This window comes from Choloepus didactylus, chromosome 10 (assembly GCF_015220235.1).
Source record: "Choloepus didactylus isolate mChoDid1 chromosome 10, mChoDid1.pri, whole genome shotgun sequence".
NCBI lineage: Eukaryota > Metazoa > Chordata > Mammalia > Pilosa > Megalonychidae > Choloepus > Choloepus didactylus.
In genome coordinates this window covers 11,769,613-11,792,861 of record NC_051316.1, presented here as the reverse complement: position 1 = coordinate 11,792,861, position 23,249 = coordinate 11,769,613, and the positions used below count along the sequence as shown (strand labels likewise).

Sequence of the window (23,249 nt, the reverse complement as noted above, 5' to 3'; positions counted from 1 at the left end):
GTGGATGTAAAGCTGTTTAGCAGAACAAGAAAAAAACCATGGGTTTCTGGATAGTAAATGTGAATTAGGGTGGGGGCAGGCCACACCCATATAGTGTTAAGACACGGGCTGGCCTTGCCAGAAAGACCAATATGACTGAGGGTCATGCAGTGTCAGTTGACCTGGAGCCTGAGACTGACCATGTGGGCAACCAGTCAACCACGCCTATGTCCCCCAAAGTCTGGACAAGAAAGCTCGGGTGCACTTCCCTGGCTGGCAATACTTCAAGCGAACTGTCATATATAGTTGCTGGGAGAGTAAAGTGCCCTGACTCCACGGGGAGAGGACAATGGGATCTCCATGTCTGGTCCTCCTGAACTCTGCCCGCTGCATTTCTTCCTTTGGCTGATTTTAATCTGTATCCTTTCCCTGTAATAAACTGTCATCATGAGTTAACTGTTTTTGGTGTGAATCCTTCTAGTGAATAATTACTGAACCTGAGAGAAGTTTTGGGAATCCCCCAGACTCACCCCAAACTTGCAAGTACCCTTGTCTTCAACCCAGCCTGAAGTCCACCAGTCTATGGTCACCCCCTAGAGAATAAACCTCTGAACATCAACTGTGGTGGGATAAGGATAGTTGCCGACCCATGTGGCAATGGGAGAAGCTAAGGATCTGTTTTCCAGCATTCACCCAGTCTTCCCTATTTTTGTGCCTCTCCTGGTGCTGCCGATCTGAGCTATAAATAAGTTTGTTCTCTCATTTCCCCATTGCTGGGCTTTCTTGGGTCTACCAAGTTAGTTAACATGCATCTACCTTATTTCCAGTTCCCAAATTCTGACTGTTGTCTTCTCTGTTTCCTCCAACCTTGTGGGTTTGTGATTGTGCTTTACTGCTTTTATTCTACCAGCCATTCAGATATTTCTTTTACAGAATCTAATGCAAGGAGCATAGTTTGGCCGACAAACTCCAGCTGCCATAATGCACTGAAGCACTGTGCCAAGGCCATGCTACATCTCAGCTACTCCCAGCCGCTAACTGAGCAGGCAGGGTACAAAGGCTAGGCCACTTATGGACTCTTGTAAAATGGCATCTTTGCCTGTGGACTCTCCGTTACCCTGAGTAAGACATTCTCAGTGCCGCACTGCAGTGTGAGGCTTTCTCTCATCGACCTCACTTCCTTCCTACTCTTCTCACATGTGGGGACCTACTTTGTAGTCTGCGGGCTCCCGCTACCTCTTCTTGCTCCCTCTCCCCTTTATCCTTCACCCATGTTTCCCCCAACAAATTCTAGCATATCGAATTTTGTCTTCATGCCTGTACCTCTGAAAATCCACATTAATGCACAGGATTTGGGGAAAAAGTGAAATTTGATGTTTAGTCCAGTATCTTAATATAGAAATCACTATTAAAGTTTTTGTGTTTATCAAAGATTAAAATACACTATTATTACAACTACTGGAGAATTCATTATGTCCAACACACTTATTATCTGAGAGAAAGTCAGTTTATTGTTCTGATTTACTGAAACTTAAAATATTCCATCAGAAGAATCCAGGTAGCAGAAATATATATGTCCATTCCTTAGAGAGGTCTCAAATATGTTTTAAAAGGCAACAAAATAGTACACATATTACCATGCCTTTTAAATCACTTCTACCTTCTGTATTTCAGAACTCAGGTACAGAAATAAACTGTGTCGTGCTGAGGTAACATCGTCACCTCCCCCAGCACAATCGTCCAGGTGTATAAGGTTAAGGGAAATATTACTGTGAGGTCTCAAGTCACTTGATGAATCAATCCCATCTGAGTTATGGACCAAAAGCAGCATGTTACACATACATCAGAAGAAAATATCTTTGGAGTATGTGTGTGTGTGCGCGCACACGCGTGCGTACATGCTAGCACGCAGAGGACGGGTGCCAAGGAAAGGCTGAATGAGCCAACTGGAATGTGAATGTTAGAAGTCTGCTGTTGTTGGTAACACAGAAACATACACAGTCTTCATATTCAAAGTCTTCATGGGGACTTCCTCTGTAATTTCTAGAGTGGAAAGAAAAAGTTTTAAAAAATCAGTTTTCTACCTACTGTGTTAATTTCCCAAGAACTTTTTTTCTTCACATATATTTATTTCCTATGTCCACAGAAAAGACCTAGAAGCAATGCCAACCCAGTAGCAATGAGCAGGCCTAACACCCAGACTTGTGGTTTCTAAATATAATTCCCTATAATTGGAAGGACAGTTATTTCCAGGTCTGGGGAAGTAAAGAGTACATGATAAGCCTAGGACAAGTTGTCATGCCAGAAAGCAAAAAGTTATTAAAGACTAAAGGGATCAAGTCAAAGAATACAGTAGCCAATATGACCAATTAGACCAAGGAGATAATCTGAGAATCTGAAATTGTAATACAAATGCAATTGATTAAAATACATTGAATAAATAAAAACTCAAAAAGACAAAAAGAGAGAGTGGGAAAAGACAATAAAAAAAGTTAACTGCCTACTATGGGGAATTTTGCGTCTGGCCAGAACTGAATTCAAATGAAGGACCAGCTTTCTCTAAAAGTAGCTCCTTCCCCAGGAGACAACCTTGGTTGTCAAAATACTCTCAAAGCTGCTTCCTCATTTGATAATTACAGGACTCAGAGACATCAGAATCCAGTGGAACCAGCAAGAAAGCCATCAACAGGCTTCTAAAACTGTAGGCAATACATGGTCCTTCTAATTTAGCAGGTTATTAATCTAAGACAATTTTGAGGGGAAAAATATGATGAAAATGATGCTAGAGACACTTATTAGAAAAATATATTGGTTAGAAAAGACCCAGCTTTGTGGTAATCTTGGGTGAGTTACTTAATCTTAAGCTCTGAACTACTAAACTTTTACCCAGTTAACCTCACAGAGTAATTAGAATGAAATAAGACAGCTTATGTAAGACCTGGTTAAATGACTTACAGGTAGTATTACTACTATCTAATTCATGCAGACATGATTTGAGCTCTGATGAGTTTCAACCATTCCCTTGCACTTGCACAGAGCAAGTGTGAGATGATGATGGTTGTAATAAAAGGTACAAATATGTGTTCATATGAGGAAGAACAAATGAATGTCAACAATGCAAGGTGTTAAAAATAGAGTGGGATTGGGGGGAAAATATAATCAATGCAAACTAGAGACAATAATTTACAGAAAAATTGTATTATGCTTCCTTTAATATAACAAAGATAATAAACCAAAGCTAAATGCATATGGGGGGGTGGGGTCGGGAATAGGGGAAGGGTATGGGACTCCTGGCATTGGTGATGTTGTCTGACTATTCTACTTTAGATTAATGCTATCTTTCCTTTTGTTGCTTTCTAGCTGTTAAGTTTGTCTTTTTTTTCTCCTCTCTTTCTCTTTTCTTTTTCTTTTGTCTCTGCCTTCTTTGACTCTTCCTCCTTTAAGGAAGAAATGGAGATGTTCTTATACAGACAGTGGCGATGGTGCTGAATACATAAACACATGACTATACAGGGAATCAATGATCGTTTAATTAGGATGGAAGGTATGGTGTGTGAACAAAACCATCTTAAAAAAAATGCATTGATGAAGAAACCTTGAGGGCACTATACTGAGTGAAATAAGACAGACATGTAAAGGCAAATATTGCAGGGTCTCACTGATATGAACTAATTATAATACATAAACTCATAGATATGAAATACAAGTTTACCAGGATATAGAACAAGGCTAAAGAATGTGGAGCAGTTGCTTACTATGAGTAAAATGTTCAACCAGGGTGAACTTAAATGTTTGGAAATGGAAAGGAGTGATGGTAGCATGTTGTGAGAATAACTAACAGTGCTGACAGGTGTGTGAAGATGGTGGAAAGGGGAAGTTCAGAGTCACACATGTCACCAGATGAAAGCTGGAGGTTAAAAGATGGGAACGTATAAAACAGTGAATCTTGTGATGGTCAATATCCGTGATTAACTATACAAATATCAGAAATCTCTCTCACAAAGTAGAACAAATGTATGACACTGTAACTAGAAGTTAATAATAGAGAGGCATATAGGAAAAAAAATATACCTATTGCAAACTACAGTAGTAGTATTTTAATATTTTTTCATCAACAGTAACAAATGTACTGTACCAGAACTATGACTCAATAATGGAGGGGTGCATGGTTAGAGGTATGGGAGGATCTGAGTTTCCTTTTCTTTATTTCTTTTCTGGAGTAATGAAAATGTTCTAAAAATTGAAAAAAATAATTGTGTTGATGGATGCACAGCTGTATGATTGTACCACGGGCAAATGACTGTACACTTTGGATAGGTGTATGGTATGTGAACAATCTCAATATATATATATATATAAAAGTGACCAAGGAACATTAGACTAAGAATTGATGGGCAGATTTGAAAAAATGACCCCATAAAACCTTTAGAAATGAAAAACATAATAAAGCATGCACTAGCTTGAGACAAAAAAAAACAAAAACAAAACAAAACTCCTGGGGGCCCAGCTGTAGGGGGACTCCCCTGGTTTCCTGGGTTTTCCCTGCAGGAGCCACACTAAGTTTTCACTGTGAAGACTGGAGAAAAATTCCCTCATCTTTCTGGCAAGGGGAGGGAAAAGAAACCATTCTGAAATATGCCCAGAGCATTCTGTTCTCCTGCCTTCAAGGGAAACTACTTTACGAGTCTCTGACCAAAGGGTGTTTTATCAGAGCCTAACTGACCTAGGATAGAAAAATACCCAACTGCAGCCCCCTCCAGCCACCTATCTCATCTAAGAGGGAAAACTAAAAATCCAAGACAAGAAACACTCGTGGAGGTCCCAGCTCAGGGACACAGGCTCACTAAGACAGTATTTCCCCATGCCTCAGCCCCAACATCACTCAAGCCCCTGCACGGTAACAGGACTTCAGCTGAATGAACTGCAGGGCTCAGTTTAAGGAGGAGTCTCTGTGGAAAACCCAAAAACAAAAACAAGGACACTACAGGAAATGTTGGCCTCTGACATCTATGACTACAGCAAACACACTGAAACTCCTGGCCAGACAAACACAAACCCTCACACTAGAGGCTGATTTAAATCAGTTCCTGTTACTTGATGCAGCATGTCTGCAACCAACAAAAAATTACAAGGCATGCTAAGGGGCAAAAAATAGTCTGAAGAGACAAAGCAAGCACCAGAATGAGACTCAGAAATGATAGAGATTTTGGAATAATGAGAAAAGGAATTTAAGACAACTATGATTAATGAGCAGAGATACAGAAACTTGAAGAAAGATTCAAAAGAAAATGCATGAAATAAAAAATACTGAAACAGGAATGAAGAATGTCTCTGATGCATTCATCAGTAGACTGGACATGGCCAAGGAAACAATCAGTGAGCCTGAAGATACAGCAATAGAAACTTTCAAAACTAAAATGCAAAGACAAAAAGAATGAAAAAAGACAAAAGAATGAAAGAATATTCCTGAACTGTGGGACAATTACAAAAGGCATAATATACGCATAATAGGAATATCAGAAGGAAAGCAGGGGAGTGGGGTGGGGGTGCTAGAAAGGAATAGAAGAAATATTTTAAGTAACAATGGCTGAGAATTAAAAGAAAAGAAAAAGACCAAACCACAGACCAGGAAGTGCAAAGAACACTAGGCAGGATAAATATCCAAAAATCTACATCCACTAGGCACATCATATTCAAACTGCAGAAAATCAAGGACAATGAGAAAACATGAAAGAAGGCAGAGGACAAACCAATGTACCTATAGAGGAACAATAAGATAAATCAGTCAAAATTACCCACAATACAGCATAAAATGATAAGAGGGAAAATGAGAGAATAAAAGATAGGGAGGCTAGAATAAGAAGGTCTACCTAAAATATGTCTAATCAAATTCTGAAAAGAGAGTATTATAGCAAATGAGGACGTGATAATGCTAGAAAAGATGTCTTGCAATTTTCTACGAGTGCTAAAAGACAGAAATCCTGATTCAGAAGATTCAATAAATCCCAATGTAAAAATGAAAGGGAAGAATGGTAATAAGATTTTGAGTTGGGATGATCAGAAGAATGGCTATCAACAGATGAAACAGATTAAGACAAAGAGAAGCTGTTTGGGGAAATGATTTCAGTGGTGGCAATACTGAAGTGAACATGTCTGATATGTAGTAGAGATTACAGAAATCAAATCTATAGGGCAGGGCCAAGATGTCTATAGAGAAGTCATCACAACAGCCAGAAAACCTGGGTGGATGATGTGAAGGGGGAGCTCCACCCAAGCTCCACCCACTAGCTTTGTGCCTTGGGCAAGCTGCTGTCCTGAGTCTCAGTTCTGGATTATAGAACAGGGAACATGTTAATTGATGATCTAGCACTTTGAGTTCTTACATAGCTCAACGACCAAATGCATGTGAGCATACTTCATAAACTATAAAGGGAGGCACAATGTCAGCTATATGCTTCCTTCAGGCTATTTTAGAACTCTGCTAATTTTGATTCGTGGAGAACAATTTTAGGATAGCAAATCTACCTAGAAGCATGTATTTCTAATAACATACCAATACAATTATTAGATTACTTACAAAGCAGTGTAATTATCCTTTTAATTGCTATTTAAAAAAAAAGACTATATAATAGATTATGGTAAATTTTTGGGAAAAGGGCAAAAAGATAAAATTTCTCTCTCACATACATAATCTACAATGGGTTGAAATCTACTTTCAACAAAGAAAAACAAAAAGGAAAAATTTTATCATGCTCCAGCATCTCCTCACCATGTGTCTGAGTCTCATTCAGAAACAGCTTTAGCCTCCTGCTCCGAAGGCCGAACACCTTGGCCGCTTCGTGCAGAAGACCTTGGTAGCTGAGTCCGTTCTGCCCAACTGGGTTTTCAAGCAGCAGAGTCCCCACTGTTCCCACTAAACATTCTACAGGAGAAAGAACAAACCGGATTAAACCTCTAACATGCACAGCTGAAGGATTCTAAACCCACAGTGTGTACGGGAGTAGGACAGAGACACCAAGGCCCAGCTCTGCAGAAACAGCCTTAGACATTTTAGAGGGATAGCAGAAGGGGAAGAAAATCAACCCATGTTAACAGCTCAGCCCCTGGGGGAAAATACACTCGGTAAACAGGCAAACTAAGCACTTAAAGAAAAAGACTTCAGCAAACATGCACAATGAGGATCCTAAAATATTACGGAAGAGATAAATACCAAACCAGTTTCTTGATTAAGGCATGGAGATGTACAATAGTTTTCAGACCATTTTTCAAGAAAGAAAACAATTAAGGTAAAATTTAAAATGAAAATGTTTTAGCACTTGAACAATTCAGCTGCAGTTAGTTGTTATTTTTACCTAACCAATTTATCTTATTTCCTGACCGTGCCAGATGGATGAATGTGGAAAACATAAATTACAGGAAACAAGCCCGTGCATGCTCCCCAAGGACCAGGAGAGCCCACATTTTAGATCACTACCTTGGAGCAGACTTGACAAATGCACGAGACACAGATGCTGAATGTTAAAGGGAATCAACATCCAAAGCCCCACACCCCAAGCACTGTGGGTTCACCACCAGGGCGGAGGCCCGATACCTTGTGGTTCTGTGTTCAAGAGCTGCAGGTTGACGTACTGACAAAGAAGAGCACTGGAATTACTGGTCAAACAGGGAGCTGATCCTGCAGTCACACAAAGGGTTTTTCCACTGAGACTCAGTAAGTCGGTTTGATCTTTTATTTCTAAAAACGACAGAAAAATCATTCTTTCAGGGCTGGTCAAAGGTAGTCATTTATTTTTTTCCTACTTACCTATTAAACTATCATATATCTTTTTACAGTAATGCTTTCTGCTTAAATTCTGTCCATCAAAGGACACTGCCTTTTCTATAAAATCAGGCAAATAGTAAGAAATCTGAATGTTGCAAAATAGCATACAATATTCATAACTTAAAATATAAGGCAAATTATTTTATCCTTTTAGTACTTTCCCTGTGTATCATAGCTTTTTAAAAAATTTCCTTCTGTATCAGAATCCCAAACTTCACAATAAGAAGCTTTAATTTAAAAATGACTATGTACAAGTGAGAAGATAAATGTTCCCTGACTCAAAAATATGCTGAAATAAGCAAGACCCACAGAATACAAAATGTTTTTATAAATTCCACTTACAGATGTGTACATAGATAAAATATAATGAAATTAAAATAAATGTCACAAATGTGAGGATAACATGGTTTACTCTAGGGGTGGTGTGGCATTGATCAGGGACAGGGAACACAGACATCAAGTGGAAATGGCCTGTATGAGACAGGGCTGGAGCAAGCCCTAAAGAAACAAGTCAATGGCACCAGCAAGTGGCAAGATGCTCATGGCCCAGCTTTGGACGGCATGGTGTCCTCTCTAAACGCACACCTAGGGCTCCATGGGAAGTTGCTATGAGCAGCTGTATAGAATGTAATGCACCACAGGCTGGACCATCCAAAGGTGGACAACTGCAGCACTAAAACACCATTGTGGGGCAGCCTTGCAAAACAGTGGTGGTGGGAAATCCTCCCAGTGGGCATGACTTTGTTCTGTGCAGCTGCCTATGGTTTGAATGGTCTGGGGCTTAGAAAGAAAAGAATTGGAGAACTGGTGAAAAGGAAGTCAAGGCAAGAGGTATATGGACAGTGTGTGAATGTGGAACCAAAAAGTCAGGAGGATGAGATGACCCATTCTGGGGCTGTCAGCTAGCCTCTTTCCCCAGCCACTTGTACCCTGCCCTCATAGACTGATGAAGAAAGGGGCCACACTGGCAGGGATGAAGGCTCTGCATGGGCTTGGCAATGCAGACTTCCACTTTCCAAGGCTGATTCTGCTGCAGCCACTGCTGTGTATCACACGTGCTGGGCTGGTTACAGTGGACCACCTCCATTGTGGCAAAGAGTACTTTGTTCTCACTAGAACAGATATTTCGTTTGGACATGGATATGCCTTCACTGTCTCCAGTGATTCTGTCAAAATTTCAACTGAGAAATTAAGAACTAACAAACATTTGATCAGTATCAAAACCATCATTCAGGGGCTTACAGAATATTTCATTCACCATTACAGCATTCCACACAGCATCACTTCTCAAGGAACTCATCTTTTAGCAAATGAAGTGAGACAAGGAGCTTATGCTCCTGGATTTCAATGACCATGTCCCCCCATCATCCTGATGCAGCTGGTCTAATAGAAGGATAAACAGCTTTTGAAGACTCAATTTCAATAGCGCCTGAGTGGCAACATCTTTCAGGGCTGGGATAATCTCTTCCAGGACATTCGTGCTTCAAATTAGGGGCAGGCAAACTATGGCCCGAGGGCAGCTGCCTGCTGATATAAATGAAGTTTTAATGAGAAAGAGCCCTCTCTCTTATTCATATGTTGTCTATGGCTGCTTCTATGTTACAATAGCAGAGTTGCAAGAAAAGCTGTCAGGCCCCCAGGAATGCTTCCACCAGGGACACAAAAATGGCTGCATAAGCTGGAAGTTGAGACCTGGCAAAGAAGGGGTCACTGCGCTGGCTGGGGTGATGAATCCTGACTACAGAAGAGAGTAAGAAGCAGTACGTCTGGAATACAAGAGATTACCTACATCATACCCAGTGATAAAACGAATGAAAAACTACAACTGCACAACACAGGCAGGGACGTTAATGGCTCCAACCCTTTGGAAAAGAAGATCTGAATCACCCCAGTAGGAAGGGGGCTTGTTGAACGCAAAGGGAATATGGAAAGGGTGGTAGAAGGAACTCATATAAGATACGACCACAGGAACAGTTACAGAACTGAGAATGTAAGAATTATAAAGTTTCTCTTTTTATTTTGATAAGAACATATTCGCATACACATTCACCACATTTTTCCCACTCTCCTATTTCTCTCCATATAAAATAAATTAAAATAAAATAAAATAAAATAAAACATATGAACAGAGGTTACCTTCATCTCTCAGTAAAGTTAAGAGAATAAAGGGAGAGTGTGACTCAGAAGGAAAATAAACATTATACAAACATGGATGGAGGTGATTTCTATACTCTTTTGGGGAGCAGAGGTAGCATGTTTTCAGTTATAAAAGCGGTAGTTATATCACGTTAGGTGGAAGCATGGTTTTAAATTGGAAGTTAAATATGGTTTAAAGAATCATGTATAGATGCCAAGATCACTAGGTGTTTTCTGTGGCGGTTTTATCCTATGTCAACTTAGCTGAGTTAAAACTATGTTTCCCAGAATTCTCCATCCTGTATGGTTCTGGGCAAGGGTTGGCCACCAGAGTAACGTGCACAGGATTTGGAAGGTAGGAGTTTAGTGACAGTTATGCTCCAAAGATTAACACAAGGCCCAGGCACACTGCAGCTTTCACAGACTGCCACTGCTCTGTCAGCTCACTGTGTTGAGCAGGACGACAAGGAGGCCTGTGGCTTCCCCTCCTAGTTCTGGGCCAGGCACACATGTGACTCTACGGCAAAGGACACCAGCAGCTGTTTCTGAAGGTTACCTGACTGTCAGTATTAGATGCAGTTATAGCCAGGTGTGAGTTCCAGTTTGTCCTTCTTTCCCTTTCTTTTCATTCTACCATGACTTTAGGCAGAGGATCAGCCTTCCACTGACTCATTCATCAGGTCTCCTTTGTTAGAGATTTTTCTCAGAACCTCCAACTGACCACTTCCTTCCAGATTTTACTGCCCCTCATTTTCTCCCTGATCATTTTGCTTTCCTTATCCTATCCTTAACTGATGTACTAGAAATGGTTTTCCAAAGTGGTTTTATCAACTTATACTGCAGCAACAAGTGAGAGATCCTATTCCTCAATATCCTTGCCAACATTAGCTGTCAGATTTTTTTTTTTTAAGATTTTGCTAATTTGGTGGCATGTAAAAACCTCACTGTGGTTTTATCTTGTATTTTCCCTATACTACTGAGGTTTAGCACTTTTTTCTTTATTTATGGGCCCTCTCAATTTCCTCTTTTGTTACTTAACAGTTTTTGAAGGTAAACATTCAGATTCACGGAGTAGAACAGAATGTATTTACAATTCTTTAAAATTTTATCGAGGCTTGTCTTGTTTAAGAATCTGGATTTAAAGTTCGAACTCACCAGGAAGGTCTCTTCAAAGTCTGAAAGTCATCAAGACAAGTGAGTAATGGGATTAGAACCTACAGCTCTTAATAAGTCAGTGTTCTTTCAACTCTATCATACAGTGAGGAGGCATAAAAGAGACAAGACAGCAGGCAAACAGTCAGGGAGCTCTGCCCTGACTCAGAGTCAGGAGAACAAGAAAGCTATGGTGTGCAGATGAGAACAGCAGGGAACTTCTTCAGTCCCCCTCATGGAAAGGACATGGGCATTCTCTGACTTTCCACATACCTGTTTCACCATGGAAGACAGCCAGCCCTGGATTTTTAACATCAAAAATGCTAGTAACAACACTCTTCAGCTTTAAAAGGTCCAACGTGTTATCACCTTTTGGATTTTCCAGAAGCAATACTCCACCTAAAAAAAAACACACAAAAATAAAATCTCATTCAGAAAAGTAAAACCTTTAATGAAATGTTGAATATGGAAGAAAATCCAAAGGATACAAAAGGATTCAAGCCCTATTTTTTTTTTTAAGTATACACTAAAGACATATGTAGTGTATGCTCTAGCATTCCTTGGTAGAAGAGATCCAGGCATGGAATTCTATCAGGCAGTCTGTAGTCATCTTTTTCTACAGTAACCCTTTTGCCTTTATGACCCTGATTTTTCATATTGTGCCATTTATAAATCCCTAAGGCTCAGAGTGGTTAAAAATACCATCTTGCTATTTTAAAACACAATCCTAAAGTGGCCCCAGATGCTGATTTATCCTATACCTTAGATTTAACTACCATCAATTATTTATTGATTTTCTTATTTAAACTTATTATTCTGAGATAGAACTGTAGACTCACATACAGTTATAAAGAAATAAAAGAGATTTCAAGTACCCTTCAAGCAGTTTCTCACAAAGATAACATCTTGCAAAACTATAGCCCAATATCAGAACCACTAATAAAATCAAGATACAGAACATTTCTCTCACCACAAGGATCCCTTGAGTTGCCCTTTCCTCTGCACACCCACTTCCCTCCCACCCCCACTCCCTCCTTAATTCCTGGCAAAGACTAATCTGAGCTCCATTTCTATAATGTTGTCACGTCCAGAATGCTATATAAATGGAATCATACAGTACAGAAAATTTTGGGTTTGATATTTTCACTCAGCATAAATCTCTGGAGAATCATTCAGGTAGCTGCATTAATCAGTAGTCCATTCCTTTTTACTGCTGAGTAGCATTCCAGGGAATGGGTACACAACAGCTTGTTTAACCGTTCGGCAGCTGAAGAACATCTGGGTCGTTTCTGCTCTTGCAGCTACCATAAACACTTGTGTACAGGTTTTCGGATGAACATATGTCTTCATTTCTCTGGGATAAAGCCCAGGAGTGAAGCTGCTGGGTTGTATGGAAAGCACCGCCAAACTGTTTTCCAGAGTATCTACACCATTTTACATTCCTAACAGCAATGCATGGGTAATCCAGTTTCTCCGCATCCTCACCAGCATTTGGTGTTACCACTTTTCATGTGTGCCATTCTGATAGGTGTGTAGTAATATCTCATTGGGGTTTCAGTCTGCGCTTCCTGAATGGCTAATGATGTTGAACATTTTCATGTGCTTAGACGTAATCTGTTTATCCTCTTGGTGACACATCTGTTCATGTCTTTTGCCCACTTTATAATTAGATTGTTTTTTTTACTGTTAAGTTGGGAGGGTTCTTTACATATTCTAGATACTAATTCTTTATTGGATACATGGTTTGCCAAGATTTTCTCCCTATCTGTAAAATGTCTTTTCTTCTATTTCACAGGATCTTTTGCCAAGCAAAAGTTTTAAATTCTGATGAAGTCCTATTTATCAATTTTAACTTTTATGGACCTGGCTCTTGGTGTCAAATCTTAAAATCTCTTTACCATGCCCTGAATCCTGAAGATTTTCTCCTATGTTTTTTCCCAAATGTTTTATAGTTTCACATTTTACATTTAAGTCTATGATGCACCTTTTTTTTGGTGTGGTTTCCTCTTTACTGACGTGTCTCTTACTATTCCCCCTCCCAAATTTCAGACCCTTCCTTCTACCCCTCTCCCCCAAAAGAAGGTAGTGAAAGGAAGGGATTGGTTGAGATTCTGAGCCCTTTGGGCAGTTAGGAAGGGAACAGAAACCAAAACAATCACTGGATGTGAGAGAGATAGACAATCAAGAAGTGGTCTGAAGCAGAGTGGGAAAGGTGGCAAAGAAAGGTGAAGAGGAAAAGAGAAAGGAGAGGCACTAGGGGCCACCTCTCCTGCTAGGTGGGGATGGAAAGAAAGCTACAAACATCAAGAAATGCAAGAACTGAAGAAAGGAGGTAGTGTTTGAGCCTGAAGAAGCCTGAAGGAGGGTGTATTAGTTAGGGTTCTCTAAGAAACAACCAACAAGAGGTATCTGTAAATATAAGATTTTATACAAGTGTCTCACGCAACTGTGGGGATGCAAGAGTCCAAATTCCATAGGGCAGGCAGCAAACTACCAACTCTGATGAAAGTGTTGGATGAACTCCTTAGGAGATGCTGGCTAGCTGAAAATGTGAAGGTTCTGTTTCCCCTTAAAAGTCTTCCAACTGATTGGATTAAATCCAGATGATTGAATTCTCTCACTGAGTAAGACAAATGCCCTTCGTTGATGTAATCAGTCAACAGGTGCAGTCAAGTGACTGATGATTTAATAAATCAGCACAGTCTTTCTCATGTTGTACCTGGTATGTGCCTATCTATCGTGGCACTAGTGTGTGCAATGAAATTGTTGACAAAGATCACTGGTGACAAACAAGGCATCCTAAGCTTGGAGATGAATCTGTTTCCAATCAAGACAAAGAACTGGCCAACTGTGAGATCAGAAGGTACCAGGTATTTCATTTTGCCCAGGTCTCCCATCTGAATTTTGGTAACCTTCTCTACTGTCACCATGACCTGTTGTGGGTATTTCTTTCATATTTACTTGGCCTCAGAACGGTGCTTCTTTAAAGAATGCTACTCTTTATACATGAACATCGCCTGCTGGGGACCAAGCTGGGCTGAGGGAACCGGGGGGCAGGGAGATGGTGGCGGTAGTGTGCAATGGCCATGCCCCATGATGCATATTGAGTTAATTTTTGTATTAAATTTAGGCTGAAGTTCATTTTCTTGCCTATGGATATCTAAGTGCGTTAGCACCATATGATGAAAAGATGATCCTTCTCAACTGAATTGGCTTTATACCTTTCTCAAAAATAAGCTGGCCTTACTTGGAGTATCTATTTCTTGGTTCACTAGCCGCTACACTGAGCTATGTGTCCATCCTTCTGCCAATGCCACCTAGTTTTATGAAAAGCCTTGGAATTGGTTACAGTGATTTATTCTATCATTTTATAAAATTGTTTTAGTTATTCTATGTCCTTCCTCCTTCCAGGTAAATTTTCACAATAATCTTGTCTATTTCTGCAAAAATCTTGCTGAGGTTTTGGTAGGAATTGTGTTAAAGCTGTATATCAATTTGGAGAACCAACATATTTACCATAATGAATCTTACAATCCATGAACTTGACATCTCACCATTTATTTACGTCTCTGATTTTTTTCAACAATCTGTAGCTTTCAGTACACAAGCCCTGTAAATGTTACTAGATTTACATGTATTTCATTGTTTTGAGTGATTGTAAATAGTATATTTTTTGTCTCATTGTCCACATGTACATTTTTAATATATAAAATGAAATTGATATATTTGTATGTTTATCTTTTATTCTGTGAACTTGAATGTTTTCCTTTTTTTATAAGCAATTATGTCGGAAAACAACCTCTGCCCATCCTAATAATGCCTGAACCCAAAAGGTACATAAAAATGGCTAAAAATATCTTAAAATAATAAACTTCATGATCAGTTTTTTTTTTGTAGTTTTTTCTTATGAGCACTTTCTTTAGCAGGACAGTAAATGTAAAACCGTATCAAATCATGTTAAGGCAGATGATCAATCTGTGGTTGCATCTGTAATTTTTCCTGGGGAAATAATCTTGTTGGAAGATAGGAGCTCTTATTCTCAGCTGCTGGTTCAGCTGGCCCAGGGGGGAGCAGTCCTGGAGTCGGAAGAAGGGGAGGCCAAGTCCTGCCTGTTTGCCATGGCTCATTCTGCTGGCCCTTGTTGGCATCATGGATTTACAACCACTGCCCGCAGACTGATTCTTTCCACAGGGTCACCTTACTGTCTCTACCCGAGAGAGCCAGGCTGCTGGCTGTGGTGGACCAGCTCACATGTCACACATCACTGAATATGTGCAGCAGTTTGTGGGACCACGTACTGCCTGAGGCATCATCACAGTTACAAATGAATGTGCGATCATCCTGGTAGCAGCTAGCAATGGAGATGGTGGGTGGACCAAGGGAGGGGCCCAGGCCACAACTCGAACCCAGTCATTGTGAGCTTTCTATTATTAGTTTGAGAAGTTTTTTGTAGATTCCTTGGGATTTCCTACAAAGACAATTGTGCCATGTGCAAACAGTTTTATTTTTCCCTTTCCAATCTGTATGCCTTGGATTTCCTTTTCTTGCCTTAGTGCACTGGTTAGAACTTCTAGTACAATGTTGAATAAGATTAGTGGGAATGGGCATCCTTGACTTGTTTCTGAACTTAGGTAGAAAGCGTTCAGGTTTCACAATTAAATATAATGTTAAATGTAGGTTTTATTGTAGATGCTCATTATCAAGTTGAGGAAGTGCCCCTTCCTATTTTTTTAACATGAATGGGTGTTGAATTCTGTCAAATGCTTTTTCTGCATCAACTGATGTAATCCTATAATCTTTTAGCCTGCTAATATGGTAGATTACATTGATTTTCAAATACTGAACAAGACTTGCATAAACCCTACTTGGTTATGATGCATAATTCTTTGTATATTTAACTGAACTGTATTTTATAATTTTTTGTTAGAAATTTTAGGTCTATATTCCTTAGGGAAATACCAATAGGTCTGTGGTTTTCTAAATTATGAATTCAATCTCCTATAGAACCATTCATATAGAGAGTTGTGGTAGTCTCTGCTTTTTGAGAAATTAATTGATTTCATCAAGTTGCCAAAATTTATGTGTGTTCAGTTGTTCATAGAATTTTCTTGTTTTTAATTTTATGTCTGCAGGCTGTAGGGATAGCCTATTTCATTCCTGATATTGGTAAATTGGTGGCTCTTTCTTTGGTCAGTCTTGTTAGAGGTTTATCAATTTTAATGATTTTTCCTAAGACACTAGATTCATTTGATTTTCTGCCTTACTAGGCTGCCTTTTTCTTGGTCCTTTGGCTAGAGAGAGCAAGATTTTGTGAAGGCTATTTTTTGTCTGTTCCTGTTGGCATGTTCCGGTTGCTGGATGTTTCAGGTACAAGTCTGGGATAATACAGGAAGCAAAAAGTAAACCCAGGGGACTTGGGTTTTGTTATTTGATCCCAAGGTTCCTAGTTGGTCTGCCCTTTTTGTCACCATTCACAGTATTTTTCTTTGCTTTTGAATACTAAAGTGTCCAGGGTTTTTAGTTGTACTTAGTGATGAGAGTAGGGAAATGTCTGTCTACTCCATCTGCCCAGAACTGCAAGTCCATCATTTACTTTTGTGGATTCATTTTGGTAACAATTAGAAAGTTACCCAACTTTACCAATGCCCTAATAATATCCTTAAAGACACCCATAGGTTTAATCAAGAAACTGGAATTTATTTACTCTTACCTTGCTCAGTGCCATTGACACAAATATTAAGATTGACATACGCGCAGGCAGGACCTGGCAGGGATGATCCTTTGGAGAGTGTAATTTCCAGTTCAGATGCCTTTAACTGAACACATGAGAATATGTGACTGACGGACTGCAACATTTGAACGGCAGTGTGCCACACCACCAAATACCACAGACCACTACTACTTCTTCAGTGAGAACAAAAGACCATGAAAGAAGAGCTCTATAAAATTCTGAGAACATATTTATTCCTACCACTAAAACTGTCAAGAGCTATAATTTCTTTCCCTACTTTTTCCCCCCTCCCTTTATTCTGGTTCTTTTTCAAAATGTAAATCTTTTTTTCTGATTATATAAGCAATATATATGATCATTTTCGAAAAAGTCAAAGAATTTAAAAATGTGCAAAATAGAAAACAAAACTATCCTATAGCTCATCCCCACTGAAAAGATAAACAGGTACTTTCGGTCCCAGCTTATCTGTCCTTTTGGCCAATATAAAGAAGGAATGAGATAGGAATAAACTGAATAAATGACTGACTAATACAGAAAAGAGTTTCTGCCTGTTATAACTGACCAACTTCTGAATTTCAGGCCAATATCTGATGTCTGATAGCAGACTTTCATAGTTATGTCTTAAATCCCCAGATGTACCAAGAGGAAATGCTATAATTTTATGTACAACCTACTACCAAGAAATTAAATGCTTTTCAAGCCAATTGCTATTTACTTTTAACACTAACTCAGAGAATCCATAATATCTTCTCTAATGTTAGACAAAACAGGCCCCCAATGCTCTATCTCTTGGCAGATTTTAGGTACCCTCCTGTCTACTTGTCCTGAGAGCAGCTCAGCCTTCCCTCTGTCCTCTCTTCTGGACATCCGCTCTCTGACTTTAACCACTACTGTCCAGAGCAATATTTCAGGACTGAGGACTAAACTGAACTCTACCGAGGGACAGTGTCAAGATGTGACGACATAAAGTAAAACTTAATTCTAGATGTTTAACAGTTCAACAGAACTCAGGACCCACCTGTGTTTTTTCTTGAATAAGGATATTATCTGACGTAGGCACTGGATATGGTTTCAAGGGAGCTCGTACAGTGGCAAATATAAAATCTTTGTGGCTTTCAATAACATTATTCAGATACCTTCCTTCAGACTTCGCTTCATAATAAACTGTTATTTCTTCAGTTGGAACCAGATTGCACTGAAAGCACACACAGAAAATTTAGAAAGGAAAACAATTCCTTATTCAAAATAAGGTACTGCTGAACAAAGGATGATGATCCCTTCTGAATAATTATGGAAGGGCCCAGTCACCTACCCCATTCCTTCTCGGGCATCCATAAGACTAATTTACTATCATAGTATGTTTTTGTGTCCATCTCTCCATTTTTTGCAGGGAGAGCATGCATCTTTTCCTAGCATAATCCACACTTCAAGAAAGTTTGTTGAAACAAAGGAGTAAATGAGTGAGAATCCACTAAACAAAGTTCTAACCCTAGACAGAGCTCACCAAGACCACCCTATTACCTGCTGGAGCATACCCTGTAACACAGGTCTTGGACACCTGGTATGGGGTAAAGGACTTGCTGGGGAGCCCTAACAGCTGTCAATCCCCGCCTTGGGGTAGGAGCTCCCAGCATCCCTCACCTGGCAAGGGCGTGGCTGCCCATTCACTGCTAGTTGTAAGGGCTCTGTGCAGCCTGCCCTGCCCCTCCATCTCTCTACTTAAGAAGAATTACTCTACTCTGTCCAGACCCAGTAATGGCTCCCCTGAGCTGGGAGCCCCTCCACACTGACTACCACTTCTACCCTTCCTCAGCGACACCCTGTTGTCATCTATGAATCACAGGAGTCAGATGATTTTATGGAAGACACACAAAAGGAAGTAAAAAAGGATGGGAAGGGGCACAGGTTGACTGAAAGCTCCTGTTCAGAGAAACAAAAGAGCAGTATCCAACTTGTGACTGAACCAGGAGGGAGGGAGCAAGATCTATCTTTCCAGGAGAGTTCAATACAGATAGATGGCAGATTAGTAAATAATTATCATTATTCAGTCACTGTGGTTTATATTACTCACCTCTTGTCCTCTCACCCACCAAAATAAAAACAAAAACAAACATCTAGCTCATTCTTTTTTTGTTTTGTTTTGTTTTTAATTAGAGAAGTTGTGGGTTTCTAGAAAAATCATGCATAAAATACAGAGTTCCCATATACCACCCTATTATTAAAACCTTGCATTGGTGGGGAACATTTATTACAACTGATGAAAGTACATTTCTATAGTTGTATCATTAACTATAGTCCATGGTTCAACTTAGGGTTCAATGCTGTGTTGTACAGTCCCATGAATTTTTAAAATTTTTATTCCAGCACGATACTTACAACCTACAATTTGCCCTTTTAATCACATTTAAATATAGAATTCAGTGGTGTTCATTACATGCCATTACTACCATCCATTACCGTAACTTTTCCATCATCCCAAACAGAAACTCTGTGTAATTTAAGCCTTAACTCCCTATTCCCTACCCACACCGCATCCTCTGGTAACCTGTATTCTAGGTTCTGACTCTATGACTAGCTTGTCTTTATCTGACAAACTGACCTTCTTGCGAAGTTTTTGGATGCGATTGATGACTTCTCGAGCCATTCCTTCATCTACCATCGACTGGTCAGGAGTGACATCTAAGAGAACCAAGGCCTGTAAGAACGAACAGTGCACACCATGACAACAAAATAAGGAAGACATTTCTTTTATACTCGGCAAAATGCTATTTAAGAATGAATTCTGACTCCCCCCTATGTGGGATCAGACACCCAGGGGAGTGAATCTCCCTGGCAAAGTGGAATATGACTCCCGGGGAGGAATGTAGACCTGGCATCGTGGGACGGAGAACATCTTCTTGACCAAAAGGGGGATGTGAAAAGAAATGAAATAAGCTTCAGTGGCAGAGAGATTCCAAAAGGAGCCGAGAGGTCACTCTGGTGGGCACTCTTACGTACACTTTAGACAACCCTTTTTAGGTTCTAAAGAATTGGGGTAGCTGGTGGTGGATACCTGAAACTATCAAACTACAACCCAGAACCCATGAATCTCGAAGACAATTGTATAAAAATGTAGCTTATGAGGGGTGACAATGGGATTGGGAAAGCCATAAGGACCACACTCCACTTTGTCTAGTTTATGGATGGATGAGTAGAAAAATAGGGGAAGGAAACAAACAGACAAAGGTACCCAGTGTTCTTTTTTACTTCAATTGCTCTTTTTCACTTTAATTATTATTCTTGTTATTTTTGTGTGTGTGCTAATGAAGGTGTCAGGGATTGATTTAGGTGATGAAATGTACAACTATGTAATGGTACTGTGAACAATCGAAAGGACGATTTGTTTTGTATGACTGCGTGGTATGTGAATATATCTCAATAAAATGAAGATTAAAAAAAAAAATGAATGAATTCTGAGAAGTCTATAATACAGCACTATTTATTCATATAACCAAAGAAAGGCAGTAACATAATTCTAGTTTCTTTACAGCTCAGATTCTTCAGTGCAACCAGCTATTCTTTCATCTAGACAGAGGGACAAAGGGTTTTCTGTTTGTTCTGTTTTTTGAAATACAGGGCTGGGGGAGGCGCTGCTCACAAGAAATGCCCTGGGATCTGCTTTCATGGAAAAGGCCCCCATGTGACTCAGCTTTTTGGCCATCTGGCTCTTCTAATAAACATAAACAAAATAAAAATCATGAAGTTCTTGGAGCAGCACAATTTTTCATAATACAAATGAGTGGATCAAAGGCCTCAAAGTAGCGACCCCCCAAGTTATTTTTCCTCACTGTGACCCTTTTAACCTTTGGTTGGTCTGTATGATTCAAGACACAATGATTTCTACAATGGACCACAAGACTTTTTATATGATTTAGTCTGTAGTGCCACCTTATCAACTTTATCTTCTTTTTTAGCTCAACTATTCCAAATTATGTCAATTATGATACAGTAATAGTGATAGCGGCACTTCTATTACAGAGCACATTATAGAGTAAAACAGACTCTACAAAACTTTTTAGGCATTATCTGGAAATGCCTACAGAAAAGGTACAATGAGCTCAAATATCCGGTTCAGGACAGGGCTACCACCACTCACCACGGTATTTTAAAGCATGTGAAGAAACTCAAAGCATCAGAAGACACTTGTGTAAGTTCAGAAAGATTCTTCACGCCCTCCCTCACATCTGTTGTCATCAGAAATTCCAGCAGGAGGACACTTCCAATGGCATAGTAACAAGAAAGACTGTCCACTCTCCTTCTGTTTACAGTGTCCTCCCTGCTTTCCCTCTTCCTTCTTCTTTCCTATCTACTTCATCCTTGATTCCTTATTACTGTCTGCCCGCAATTGAGGTGTGTGTACTTCTTTCTTACTCCCCTCTGCAAAGGCTGGAGGAGATCTGCCTTTCTTGTAACAGAGCTGCTACTCCATCTCCCACTTGACATGGCATGGTAAGCACAGCCATCCTCCCTATTTCCACACGAAGACCCTATAACCTACTCCAGCAATCCTTTCTACCCCCACACTGAAGATCACATACTCTAGCTGCCTGGAGAACTGTGGTCAGGAGTAGAAAGAGATTTGCTCTGATTCAACACAACAAAAAACACTGACCCTAGAATAAAAAACAGCACATACATCCTCAAGAAAACTTTCCCTGATCACACCCAAGCACCAGAGATTTTGGATAGGAGCCCCCCTCTGTACTTTCTTCTACCAGATAATTTATCAGTCAGAACAAAAGTAACTGACTTACTTTCCATCTCTATGAGTAATCCATTCTTTGAAGGATGAAACTACAGCTTATTCCTTTTTAAACAACCCAACACACAGAACTACTTGCAAGGAGAGATCACAAATTAAATGTTTATTTATGAATTCATTAAACAAATGCATGTGTTGAAGACATACGAGACATTTAATAAAACCAATCCGAGGAGCGGGGCAAGATGGTGGATTGGTGAGGTGTATGTTTTAGTTACTCCTCCAGGGAAGTAGGTAGAAAGCCAGGAACTGCGTGGACTGGACACCACAGAGCAATCTGACTTTCGGCATACTTCATACAACACTCATGAAAACGTGGAACTGCTGACATCAGCGAAATCTGTAAGTTTTTGCGGCCAGGGGACCTGCGCCCCTCCCTGCCAGGCTCAGTCCCGTGGGAGGAGGGGCTGTCAGCGCCGGAAGGAGAAGGGAGAACTGCAGTGGCAGTTCTTATCGGAAACTCATTCTACTGACGCAAACTCCAACCATAGATAGACTGAGACCAGACACCACAGAATCTGAGAGCAGCCAGCCCAGCAGAGAGGAGACAGGCATAGCAAAAAAACAGCAAGACAAACTCAAAAATAAAAGCGGATGCTTTTTGGAGTTCTGGTGAACATAGAAAGGGGAAGGGCAGAGCTCAGGCCCCGCAGGATCATTTGCAAAACGCAAAGAAAAACTGATCTCTCTGACCCTTGGATCTTTCCTTAATAGCCCTAATTGCCTTGTCTCTTAGCATTTCAATAACGCATTAGATCTGCCGGGAGGGCCCTTTTATTTTCTTTCTTTTTTTTTATCTTCTTGTTATTTTCTAAAACCAATCCGAAATGAGTAACGGGATTATATTACTCTAAGACAAAATGTAATACTGTCAGGAAAGGCTGAGGTAAATACTTTCTCCTCTTATTTTCTCTCTTTTTAAAGACACGAGAAAAGTAACAAAAAAGTACCTGAGCATCTGAGTGTGCTTCATACTGCGCATTCCCACCTGTGGCCTGATCAAAGGTGTACACGAGGTGGATGTCTTCTTCATGCAACTCATGGCCTTCCACAATGATGGTCCCTGTTGGAGAAACAACTGTCCTTGTTACTAAATCTGCCCCTCCTCTGGGTCAAGTTGCCCCACTATCAGTATGTTTTGCCACATCAGTGCTCCCAAGGCTTCAAGAGATCTTTTCTTAATTCAGGTCACTATTGCAGCCAAAGAGTGACAAACACAAAATCTGACTTCTACAGCAACTCTTTTGACTATACTGTGCTGCCTTGAAAAAGGCTAAATTGCCATCTGTGTCTATTGTTTTCTATAAACTCCCAGACCCAAAGCAAAGGCTATGAATCCCCACCATCAGCAGAGCAGCACGATGTGATAAAGGACACAGGCTTTAGAGAGGTGGACACAGGTGGACTGTGCACTTGTTGCATGCCCCTGGTGTCCTCCACGTTAAAAAGAGGGAAGCGCTGTCTGCTGAGCAGGGCGTGGTAAGGATTAAATGAGACCAAAGTGTGAAGCACTGAGCATCAGGCCTGCCCATGGCAGGCAGAAGAGTAAGTAGACGTTTGATGTCAAGTTGTGAAGGGTCAACTATATCATGAGACCTGAAGTTTCAAGGGCTTCCTTGACATCTTTG

General features: G+C 40.1%; 1 protein-coding gene across 3 annotated transcripts in view; it reads right to left on the bottom strand.

The window, feature by feature from the left end:
- Positions 1 to 1,470: 1,470 nt before the first annotated feature.
- The window catches only part of IARS1 (isoleucyl-tRNA synthetase 1), a 70,047-nt gene continuing 48,268 nt past the window's right edge, over positions 1,471 to 23,249 (bottom strand). For all 3 annotated transcript variants that reach the window (XM_037851257.1, XM_037851258.1, XM_037851259.1), the window contains 8 exons: positions 22,572 to 22,684; positions 19,420 to 19,515; positions 17,839 to 18,015; positions 16,800 to 16,905; positions 11,363 to 11,488; positions 7,571 to 7,714; positions 6,749 to 6,901; positions 1,471 to 2,022 (listed from right to left, as the gene is read on the bottom strand). In XM_037851257.1, coding sequence (XP_037707185.1) covers positions 1,940 to 2,022; positions 6,749 to 6,901; positions 7,571 to 7,714; positions 11,363 to 11,488; positions 16,800 to 16,905; positions 17,839 to 18,015; positions 19,420 to 19,515; positions 22,572 to 22,684 — 998 coding nt within the window. In that variant the 3' untranslated portion in view covers positions 1,471 to 1,939. The remainder of the gene's footprint in view (positions 2,023 to 6,748; positions 6,902 to 7,570; positions 7,715 to 11,362; positions 11,489 to 16,799; positions 16,906 to 17,838; positions 18,016 to 19,419; positions 19,516 to 22,571; positions 22,685 to 23,249) is intronic.